We start from the raw sequence: 12,409 nt of genomic DNA, 5'->3' as shown, positions 1-12,409 counted from the left end.
CAAATTTTCATTCAATATTCATTTTGCTTTCAAGAACACTTATTGTGCTCAATTGTATTCATTTTTTAGTGTTCTTTATTTGTTCTAGAATTGTGCAAACATATTGCCTTGTGAGGTTTTTCTGTAAGTTTGCAAATTTGTGTATTTCTCTTTGGGAGAGAGTGTTCTCAAGAATTTGGGGTATAATTCTTGAGGGAGTTGTAAGGTTACTCTTTGTCCTCAAAAGAAATAATAAATTAGTGAATTTGTTAGAAAATCCGTAGTGTGGATAGCTAAGGTAGTGGACGTAAACTTTGGTTGTGAGAGTCGATCCACTCTAAATCGCTGTGGAAATATTTTCTATTTTCTACAAAAGCTTCCACCAAACTTTTAATTGTCAATTCACCCCCTCTTGGCTATTTCTTCGATCGATTAACTCAAAAAAATTAGGTGATATGGGTTATGCAGAAATGAGGGACATAACAAAGTTACTTGTCCATGATTGCAACTCAATTTTCCAACGAGTCCACCACTAATCCATCATATTGTCTTTTTACGGATGAGCACATGCAAAATTCATGGAGTAACGGATATGATCAAAATCATGTGAGTCTGTCTGTATATATGTTTGACCATCACGTATTACAACCTTCAATTCCTTTTCTAATGATCTAACCATTACTTCTCAGGACAACGAGGGAGATTCGAGTACTGCAACTATTGATCTACATATACCGTAACGATAATAACACCTGTTATGTTACAATTACATGTGAAAAAAAATTGTTGTACATTTTCTAAACTAACCTCAAATAGGCATTCACATATATATTAAACATTCAATATAGACTTACAAAATTAGTTCTCTATTCAGATCACTGATGTAATCCCACATGCTCACAATTATCTTTCTCTCGCTTATTCAGCAAGTTAGGACAAGTGAGGTGAGTTCATCCATTTTTTCAATTTTTGATCGATTAATATTCTCAAGCGATCTGATTCGCCAACAATCTATATTTGATTTTTATTCCATTACACATTATTCATATTCAAATCATACTTAAATTTTAGAAATATACAAATTATGTAACGACTTACCACTTTTTCTCTCCCCCCGGTCAATTTCTCTTGCATCCTCCTTATGACATGAATGCCATAATCATTTCTGTACAACATAATATGTTGTCAAATATGATTCATACAACTATCATAAGTAGCATACAAATAAAAATTCAAATAGTCAAAATGAATACTCATTCGTTTTTACGTTCGATATCTCCTCCACAACTTTCAAAAAATTTATTGGTACCTTAGGCATCCCAAATGCCTCCTTAAAAATCGGAAGAGTAAAACCTTTATGTAATGATTTTCAAATGCATTTGAAAAAAAAAATCTCAGATCACCTTTTTTAATCAATTATAGAACATGCATAATAAATAACATTTTCCAACAAGTTAATCACCATTTCCTCCATTACCTTCAGTCTAATTTTTTTTCCTCGACGAAGTAAGAGTATCATACACCCTTGCTTGCTTCAAATTCAAATCCAAAACAACTAAAAACCAAAGGTTAGCACTGTCATTCATTGGTGAAATGATATGCACAATTACATGTCATAGGTTGTTAATCATAATACAATATTTATTTATAAATCATGAAATTGAACAAATAAAAAGGTGTTCTCTCTTGTTGTATCACAGTTGGTAACTTTTGCATAGTCTCTGAACACAACACCATAAACCTCTGCAATATGCTTATAATCTAATTTCTTACCTAAAAGCATGAACTGCAATCCCTCTTCTAATTTGTTACTACTTTACCATCCATAACTTTATATTAATGTACATAAACATTTACTAATTCAACTCACCGTTACGTTGCAAGGAAAGTACACAATCTTTGATGCATGTGACCCACTATGAGATTCGAACACCACAGTCTAGCCGACCATATCAATGACCTAACAAAGTTAATCAAAATATAATTAATTACTAATTTCCATAACAATATCAATTTACACAAAATACAAACTGCTCAATTTAATTGTTCTAACTCCCTGAGCCAACCCATGCTTCCGGTTTTAATGTGTTAGTGTCCTCTACTACTATGTTTTGATTGCCAAACTTGACAACAACATCGCTAGGTAAAAAGTATGTTTGGTTATACTTACCACTTTTACAATTCACTATTCCAGATAAAATCACAATACACATATTTCGTTTTCCTAATCCTTATTGGTATTTTAACCTACGACAATTAAAATAAAAAAGAACAAGTACAAAACGTTTCAAACAATACATACAATGAAGCACACAAATATTCTTCCCATTTATATTCCAAACAAATATTAATCCACAATTGGTTCCCAAATCATGTCTCTACATAACTTTCGGACTGATCATTTTAATTTCTAACCAATTTTTCATCTTCCACTTTACTTTCCATTAACCTTTTTCGTACATCCTCCAACCTACAATATTGAATTTATAATAGTCAAAACACTACATTGAATTTATAATAGTCAAAACACTACAAGAAACATTTTCAACTGAACGTACTATTACTCATCATACATTTTTACTTTTTCATCGGTGCATCACAATTAGAACAATTTTCATCATCAATGCATACATCAAGTGTCCTAAATTCATAAGCTGACACCTCCCAATCTTATGATATTTTGTTGGTTCATCTTTCTCTTCTATCAGATTCGCTCCTTCAAAAAATCATTTTTTTTTGTTTTTTCCATATCAACAATTTTCTTTTCAATCGATCCGAACAACTCTTTCACTTCTACCCTCAATTCACTTACTTCATTAACCGCCAAACCCTTTCTTAGTTCCTCCATCCATTAACAAATTTTTTCAAGATCACCAACACAACACTTCATCTCCCCCAATTTCACCCCTCATTTTATCAACTTCTTCCACCACTCCAGCAAATTTTGCATTACTTTTTTCTACAAACTCCAATCCATCATACCTTAGGGTCTTAAATGCTTCCTTCATCCTCACTTGTCTATCATGAACCTCATAAACATTTCATTTATTGTGCAGCAACTCATACATAACTAATTCAAGTTTTTATAGCACAATTTCATTCGTACAACTCCCCTTACCAGAATCTTTATCTTCAATATTCTCTTCGTCCATGGGAGGAACCTTCAAAATTAAATTATAATATTAATCAAACTTTTCAACTTTGTCGTAAATGAAATTTCCAATGCATAATAACAAAATTTGACTTTTCATACATTTTCTTTCCTTTTTGGTCTTTCCAATTTCAACTTTGTTATAATCAGCACCACATCTTCCTAGCACCATACAAGGATATGTGGCATCCCGATCTTTTTTGCAGTGGGCACACTTGCAGAATTCGACCAGAAATCAAATAACACAACCTGCATTCAATATGAACTAAATCATTTTATCCCTACAATTCAATTTATTTAAATAAGTATTATAACAAAAGACATATTTACTACTCATTTACCTCTAATATTGCAATGTAACCTTTTAGATGTATGTGCTTTCCGAGATTATGAAAGCTAACTATTGCATCTATCATTTTGTCCGCAACAAATTTCACCCAATTTAGTTCACATTTCATCCCTTCCTCACACAAAAACTTTAAATTATTCTTGCTCGGGCTTGTATCACCCGTTGGACAAAGAAATATTCCAACCATGTACAACAACAATCTCGCCTTTAGTTGATCGCCATCATATTTACCACTTTTTATTTTTCTCTCGAGATCAACTAAATGTAACCTTCGTCTTTATATTATACGTCAAACTAAGTTTTTCAAATCCTCCCCTCAATTACTTCTTTAACACAAACCACTTCATTTTTCAACCCCAAAACCACTATAACCTCCTAAACCCCCAATAGAAATGAATATCCACTAAACTCGATTCTACGGTTTTCTACATCAAAATTTTCTATCAAGTCTCGACACAACTCCATACAAGTTGGTCGTGCCTTTATTTTAATCAAAGACTCAAATCTTAATTCTTTAACAACATCCAGTTTTTACTTTCCTTTCAACTCTTCCATCAATTCATGCATTCTTATCAGGCTACAACTTGTCGGCACTTCCTACGTTTATTTAAAAACAAACAAATTGTTATGTTATGTTCTAGACAACCTTTATAAAACAAGTTACAACTTTATATAATCCTAAAAGTATGACGCATACCTTCTTTTCATGTGCACTCCTCCATAACTTTTATACTTCTTTATTTTTATCCGACAATTTTACATATGGATCTTTCTCCTCTTCATTCATCAACTTCCATTTCCCCGCTGCTTCTTTCCTCACCTGCAATCAACTTTTCTTTATCAATAATGTCTATAATACTCCATCTCTATACGTTTTCAATTCATTTTACATACATACATAACCAACCTTTTTATCAAAAAAATCCCTTCAACCATCGATATTCACTAACACTGTAAACATTTCAAAAATTGTCATCAATGTAAACATCTAAAATACTTTTAATCAATAACCACCAGTTAAATAAGTGTTAGACAAATACATGGTTACTTAGTAAATGTGCATATATGGGGCCATTGGTTGCTTCAGCCTTCCTTCTGTCTCATTGGTCTCTCAATCCTCCAAGTCATCTTCTTCTCGAAGAACAGGCGATATGTCATAACCTCCCATATCATTCATTTTTGCCTCCAATAGTTTTTCTACCTTTGATTCCATATTCTTCTTCTCATTCCTTTTCATTCTTTACAATATAGATTTCAGTAATATTTGTTGTAATAAACAGTTATGTAAAATGTATCTGCATCTCATTTCATAACTAATTATATCCATAACTGATCATTATAATAACCATCATCTACAACCCTATTTTATTCCATTCAACCTATAATGTTACATTCTACTTGTTTTTACTAACCCCGCTACTTTTCCATTTCTTCAATTTATACCATTAATCGATCAATTATATTACATATTTCCCTTATAAATTATACCTTAATCCCTAAATCATAATTGGTTAATTTAAAAAATTTCAATCTAAGGTTTCACAAACATAACTATATGTTCTTCGAATTGGGATTTCAGTTATGTTCTTCACTATAATGCCTATTGCTCAGATGGAAAATGGATTCTAAAGACTAATACCCTTATTTCTCTTATCTGATTTTAGACTTTACCTTCCCTAAACCGAATATGTTTTATATACTCGATATTTTCCCCTTTGTATCGAAATATGTGAAATGTTCAATACTTTTCAAGCCTTCTTGATTTCTTCCTTTATAACATTCGAAAATATCGATATCAGTTTTCAATACAATATGTCCTATCTAGAAACCGAAAATGTTATCTGTTAATATAATAATATTGGTTGAAATTAAAAATGTTTCTCTTCTATCGGTCACAGAATAAGTTAAAAATTGTCAATGTTATTAATATAATTAACATTTACGACTGCGCCGAAAAAATGTTACCAGATTTTAAGTTGATTTGGCCTTATTCATTCACAAGACGACATAATAAGTTCGTTGCTATTTGAATATTAGGTTGCAATATGAAATGTTATAAATTTAGAAAATATCGATATTCTCGAAAACTAGTATCGATACTTAACAACAAAATAAGTTACCTGATTAAACCATTTTTAAATTATTTTAAATTCCTTGCAACCTAATATATTATACTTAATTCAACATTTTCGATAATGCTAAACCTATTTTATTAAGTTTCTTTTAAACTTTTTGGTTATGCCAATTTTTAGGTGTATGTTTCGCTGTCGTTCCTTAGACTCCCCGAATCCCTGAAAAGTTTTAGTTTAAAATTATCTCAAAACTAACAACCACTGCTAAGTGCTGATAAAACTTTTATATTATTTTATTTAATAGTAATTATTAACCAATTAGTATTATACAAAAAACTAAAATATTTTAATCCTTTGTTAATATTAACTTCAGTCCTTCAATCTCTCAACTACTCCTTTTATTTTTTATTATTTTCTGTAATATATTATAAAAATATTACGAATTTTAAAGTAACAAAAATATATTAATTTTGGTTAATTTTATTTAGTTATTTATATTATAATACATTTTTTGATTAAATATTAACTCGAATGCGAAAAAAAACTAAATTTATAAAAGAAAATGAATATATTAACGAGTTTAAGAAGAAGAAAAAAAACAAGTTCTGGTTTGAGGCGAGCTAAAATTGATAAATTTTCAATTAACCCCCTAAAACAGACGACAAATGTTGGTGAACATGAAAGATAAGGATAGAGTTTGTAATTTGGGATATATTTTTAATTTCTGTCTCGCCGTCCAAAGGGTACCGGACGACGATGGAAACAACTACTCCGCCACTTGCTAGTTGTTAATTATCCGCGTGTCAGCAGATCCCAACTTGTGGTCCCACATTCCGTTGGTGCCGAAACACAAACGAGCACTCTGGTAACTCTCGCAGATCGGCGAACAACGACTCGTCCTCTTCTCTCATCGGGAAAATCACCGCCGCGTCATCCGCCTCTCCGTTACCCCTTTCCGCAAATAAGGTTCTCTCCAAAACCGTCGACGACGTCGTTTCCATCTCCCCAAACCAAGCGAATTCATCCCCCGTCGTAAGAATTGAATCGTCCGTCAAACCAGGGAAGCTATCTTCCATCCCGGATTCCGGCTCAGTATCCGGATGCGTCGTAGATGGCTCCCGCTTTACAACTTCCGTACATTTAGCTGGCGTCTCTGCTTCTTCCGCAGCCTCTGCCGCCGCCGCAGCACCTTGTTTAGCAGCGGACTTATTGTTTCTAGAAGCGGGCCAAGGGTGATTATGATCGCAAGAGTAAGTGATCACTAACATTGTAGGATCTACGCGGCTCCTCTCGACTTGTTTCCTCGCCGGACATCCGTTTGAGCTACTACACAGGTAATAACCCCTGCCGCCCGGTGCCACAATGATCAAAACTTTATTTTTGCCGCAATCAATATGCAAAATACAGCTTCGAAGAACTCATTGAAAATGCCTTCAAAACCATCAAAACTGTCAATCATCCGCAGATTTCGTCTTTGGACTATCCATCTTCTATGCAGTAATTCTCTAATTTCTAAGTGGATCGATACAGCAGCAGCAGGTTGTTCTAATCTTGAAGAGTTGGATATTTATCTATCCGAGAGGTCTCTTTTTTATTTAACTCCTACTATCTTCTCGTGTCGAAAACTTAATTATTGATAGGTCGAATCGTTGTCGACAAAATTCCGATCAATACTCGAGTGTTCTTCCGGTGTCTTAAGACCCTCCAGTTCCAATCGGTTTCCATCGTCGGGCGGTAACTTGATGAACAGGCTTCTCTCCGGCTGCCCTGGGTTTGAACATTTTCAAATTGATGGTTGCTATCTTCTATCTGACATATCCACACCCACAGTTATCATCAAGGCACTATACATAGAGTATCACATCAAACCTAGTAGGATACATGAACATGGTGATTCAAATCATGTATTATCCCGTTCTTGAATCTCCTTCGATCTTTTAATGTCAATCTCTGGTATAAGACAGAAGATGACGTTATTCACGTTCAAGGTAAGTCTCACAAATTTGATATAATATTTACATTAATTTTGCAGATTTTAATTTTATGTATGATGTTTAGTATGAAGTTTGCAAAAATAACTGTGAATGGACCTTACTTTGGCCTAATTTGACGCATCTTGAGGTTAAAGCCGGAATATCTTCGAATGATCATCAAGCTTTGTCTCTCTTATCAGTGTTAGAATACATCCAAAGATCATCATATGATGATTGTAATGATACATTTTATTTATCGATTTTATTGAATAAAGACATTGCTGCTATTATTTTCAGTTATATATATGTGTTTAACATAAACTGAAAGATAATAAAGTCCATATAATAACATAATTGTTATTATTAAAAGATCCCTAGTCAAGTATTATTATGGGCATGAACAATAATAATACGCTTAAGACTAACATGTTATTGGTTGATGACAACGAATTGTAATTGACATAGATATGTCAGAATTGATACATGATTATATTGTTAGAGAACAATATATTGGATTGACCCACCATGAGCATATATCTTGGATTATTATGTGACAGTCATAACATTGCTCATGTTGATGACTATATGTATGATCCTCAGACTTGAGATCAATATTATCCCAACATATATTGTGGTATGTTTTGATGCAGTTAAACAAGCTCCGTAACTGATTGCCCTATAAAGACTATTATTGAATATATCTCGATATATGTAGTGGGTGTGTATGATTAAGATAGGATTTGTCCTTCCTACATAATAGGAAATATATCACATGCCACTTGATTGAATGAGACTAGAAACACATGGCCATGCTCGAATAAGTTGATATGAGATATCACAAATTATTCGTTAATTAAAGTCTACTCTAGATATCAAGAAACAATAGATGGGCTATACAAGTGTGATTATTCCAAGACTTGTGCCTATCTAGATATAAAGGACAAAAGGATGTAATACATAAAAGAGTTAATCACGAAGATGATATGTCGAATCATATTTTCTTGTAACTTAGATGACAATGATATATTGCTAGATGTCACTCATTGTATGTAATATTAGAATTGTTCTAATAATTATTGTTAATATTACAAGAACCTACATGGTCACACCCTAGGATTGAAATGAGCAAAGATGTACAATTTTTTGTACGTTACTAAAAATATATCTAGAGTTAATGTATGTTTAATATACATATGTTTTAATAATCCCGAATATTTAATTTAAATTAAATAAATAAAGATTTAATTAATTTGAAATAATAAAATCCCTAATATGTTAGGGTAACTTGGATATAAAAGGAGATGTAAGGTCTAACAACCATTTTTACACATTATCTTCAGCCGTTTTTCTCAAAACAGTTTTGGGAAAAGCAAATATTGCTCTCAATCGGGTAAACTGAATAGAGGTCGAGACGTGGTTTTGTGGAGGCTTACAATTCGAATCGATCGACACCACCATTAGTCGATGCTGTCCTTGCTGTTTTTCAAGGAACTCGCTTTAAGTATTCACATTCTTTCCTCCCGATTTCGGTTTATCATACTTGGATCGTTGGTGAGATCGTCGAATTTTTGTTTCCACTGTGCCATGGGGTGAGTCGACGGTCCCAACAATCGACACATTCACCTAATTTGATTTCTTGGATTCTCGAAAAGATATGAAGATAACTCTCAATTATTTGATATATTATTTGACATTGAACCTTGAACACTCACAACCCTGATATTTTTTATACTCGAACTTGAGACCCGAAGGAATCATAATAATTTATTTACCATCGAAGTTGCTCGGTTTGCGTTAGGAAAACTTTATATTAATCTAACTAATATTCTTATTATTTATAATAGGGATTTGGAAATTATGATGATAGCTTACAGCCGAATTTGTTACCAAGTGTTTTATACAACAAACTTGAGACAGAATAAGAGGACTTGATGGAAGGAGAGTGACGGGAATTGTGAAATACTTCTTGAAAAATGCATTGGTTTTGAAGAAGTTGATCATAGGGCACCATCATAAAACTAAGGAAATAAATGAAGAAACAGAGGCAAGGATTGTGAATGAACCAAGTGCTTCTGCTCAGTGTAAAATTGAATTTTATGAATGTAGGTTTTAAGATCCTCTGCATTTACTATAAGAGAGTCTCCATCTTTGATTTTCAATCGTATGCAGGATAAGTTATATTTGCTTATTATTTCGAATGGTCTAGAATGATTAGAAGATATTTGTTTATTTAGTTTATTGACAATGCACACGTACCTTATGTAAACAGATAAAATTATGCGAGAAATTTGTGAACAATAAGAGTCGGTGACTAACTCTAAGTGTGTCGCAAGTGCAAGCTAAATTTCTGTCCATTTGATATACAACACTACCATGAACTAACATTACTTCAATGTCAAGGCAAAGATTTATATATTATTGGAAATTGTGAAATACAATTGCCTGGGGTTTTTGGAGATGGAAATTGTGAAATACTTTTTGAAGAATGCATTGGTTTTGAAGAAGCTGATTATAGGATACTATTATATAAATCAGAAAAATAAACCAAGAAACAAAGGCAAGGATAGTGAATGAGCCAAGGGCTTCGACTCAATGTAAAATTAAATTTTTATGAATTTATGTGAATTTGAATGCAATTTAACAAGTTTATATGAGATTTTCCGAGTGATAGAGCAACTTGTTAACAGATCGTAACTTCTTAAATTTGATTTGTGAATTAAATTCATTGTCCTACACTTTTAATCTACCTGAATTTGATTCGATTCGAATTTAAGTGGATTCCATCTAAAACAAATCAAAATTCATATTTGATACTCTTTAAAAATCTTATTAACAGATCGTAACTTCTTAATAAATATTAAGTATTCAAATTTTTTACAATGATACTTTTATGTTGTTTGATGGATATGAGACTCGAAAATACTATAGTAAACAACTTTGGTGGTGTAAAACAATATTATGTATACCCCAAATGTTAATTCAATGATCAACTATATGGGATAACTTTCGTAAGAGTATTAACTGCTGCTACTTCTTGTATAAATACTTGAGAAATGCATCATTTACTTATCATTTCCATTTACATCTATAAAGCTTTTCATTTGCTTTCTTTTTTATTTTCAACTAATCTTGCAAAGATAGAAGATTCGATAATCTCTCCTCTTAAGTGGGATTATTTTCTCTCGTAAAATTTAATTTTTTTATATGCATTTTTTTAGTTTCTTGTAGAACAAGAGGACCAAATAACACTATGATGCTACGAGAGCTCTTCAAATCGCACTCTTGAGCTTTTACCGACAAAATCTACAAAGATTGAGGAGCCATAATTAGTTCTGCTTCATTTGCTTGAACTCAATTAATAGAGATTAAATCTGTTTCGGATTTTTTTTCTACAAAAGTCAACATGACCTGTCATTCATGTTATTAGACCCAACAACATTCAGTATTTCGGATGCGTCTCTGTCATTTTTCTCACATCAGTTGAGGTGTTATGTTCTTCAGTTGATCTCTTGTGCTGCTAAGGAGTTACCACTTACCAGATACACATTATATTTACAATCCTATCAACTGACTCTAGATGGAGTTTTCCCCACGAAACGAAGATCATGACTATTGACCCTTGCTGTTTCTAGTATAAATACTTTAAATAAAAATACTACTGTTTATCTTTTATTTTATAAATTTTTGGTGCTTAATAATATTTAGGCAGCAAGGTCGGTCATATATCATTCACACTACAGAGCAGACCATGTATTAAACTAACACAAATACACTAAGATTTTTTATTAATATAAAATACAATTACAATATTACACATTTATCTCATTATTTTTCTCTTCTCTAATCTCTCTTTCTCTCACTCTAAACTCTCTTTCTTTACCTCACCTCACACTTTTTCCTTTTTCTCTCATCACACCCCTATTTATAGATTGTAGAATTATTGACATGAATCAACGTCATAACCATTTAACCTTATAGATATTCAAATTTGTTTATAAATAATTTTAGATAAAATATTAAATATTATAAATATCTAGATTATTTTATAGGTACTTAGACATCTACTATTTTTATATTATTTTAGAATATTATCAAGATAAATAATCTTAAATGATATTTATAGATATTTCTAGAAGTTACATTGACTTTCAAACATGGTGTGAGAGCTCTTCAAGATCGCACTCTTGAGCTTCTGCGAGCAAAATGTTTGCACTAGTTCAGGATTGTCAAAAAGAATGGGGAGTCATAATTAGTTTTGCTTCGTTTACTCAAACTCAATCAATGGAGTTCAAATTTATTTCCGAATTTTTTTTTAAAAAAAGGTTGACATGACCCGTTATTCCTATCATTGGACCCAATGGCGTTCGACATTCTGGAGGGGCCCTATCATTTCTTCCGGCATCAGTGGACGTGTTATGTCCTTCTATTGGTCTCCTATGCTGTCGAGGAGTTAGCTGACGAACATTATATTTGCAATATCGTCAACCGATTGTACTGCCCGCACCAAATGAAGATATGGGCCTGACGCTGCCGTTGTTCTACTTCCCAACCAAACTTAGAGCTATTCAGGTTAATTTGTGCTGTTAATTAAGATGGATGTTGATTATATGATCGAGTTGTATTTATCAACAGAAGGATTGTTGAGGGAAGTAGGGGATATATATATTCTCCAAAGGATCGAATACTGCCGGAGTCTGGTATATTGGATTCCAAAACACACTGAATTCAAAATCTAAATAACATTTTACATGCAAAAGAACTATATATGGCTGCTAATAAGCTAGAAAGAAGAACATCATCTCGCGGAAAGCTTCACCTTCTGCAAATTCCCACAAACCCCAAATCTATCGATAATGAGAAGATGCACTGTTTTTTTCACCTCCAT

At 32.5% G+C, this 12,409-nt stretch overlaps 1 protein-coding gene across 1 annotated transcript; it reads right to left on the bottom strand.

Annotated features, from left to right (window-relative positions):
- Positions 1 to 6,270: 6,270 nt before the first annotated feature.
- On the bottom strand, positions 6,271 to 7,332 carry LOC120172930 (probable WRKY transcription factor 65). The gene is made up of 2 exons (XM_039180254.1): positions 7,253 to 7,332; positions 6,271 to 6,958 (listed from the first exon to the last, which is right to left on the bottom strand). The coding sequence occupies exons 1-2, from the start codon at positions 7,330 to 7,332 to the stop codon at positions 6,355 to 6,357; spliced, it is 684 nt and encodes a 227-aa protein (XP_039036185.1). The 3' UTR covers positions 6,271 to 6,354.
- Between the last annotated feature and the right edge of the window lie 5,077 nt (positions 7,333 to 12,409).

This window comes from Hibiscus syriacus, unplaced genomic scaffold, assembly GCF_006381635.1.
Source record: "Hibiscus syriacus cultivar Baekdansim isolate YM2019G1 unplaced genomic scaffold, ASM638163v2 tig00111917_pilon, whole genome shotgun sequence".
Taxonomy (NCBI): Eukaryota; Viridiplantae; Streptophyta; class Magnoliopsida; order Malvales; family Malvaceae; genus Hibiscus; species Hibiscus syriacus.
This window is presented reverse-complemented; position numbering and strand designations above follow the sequence as displayed.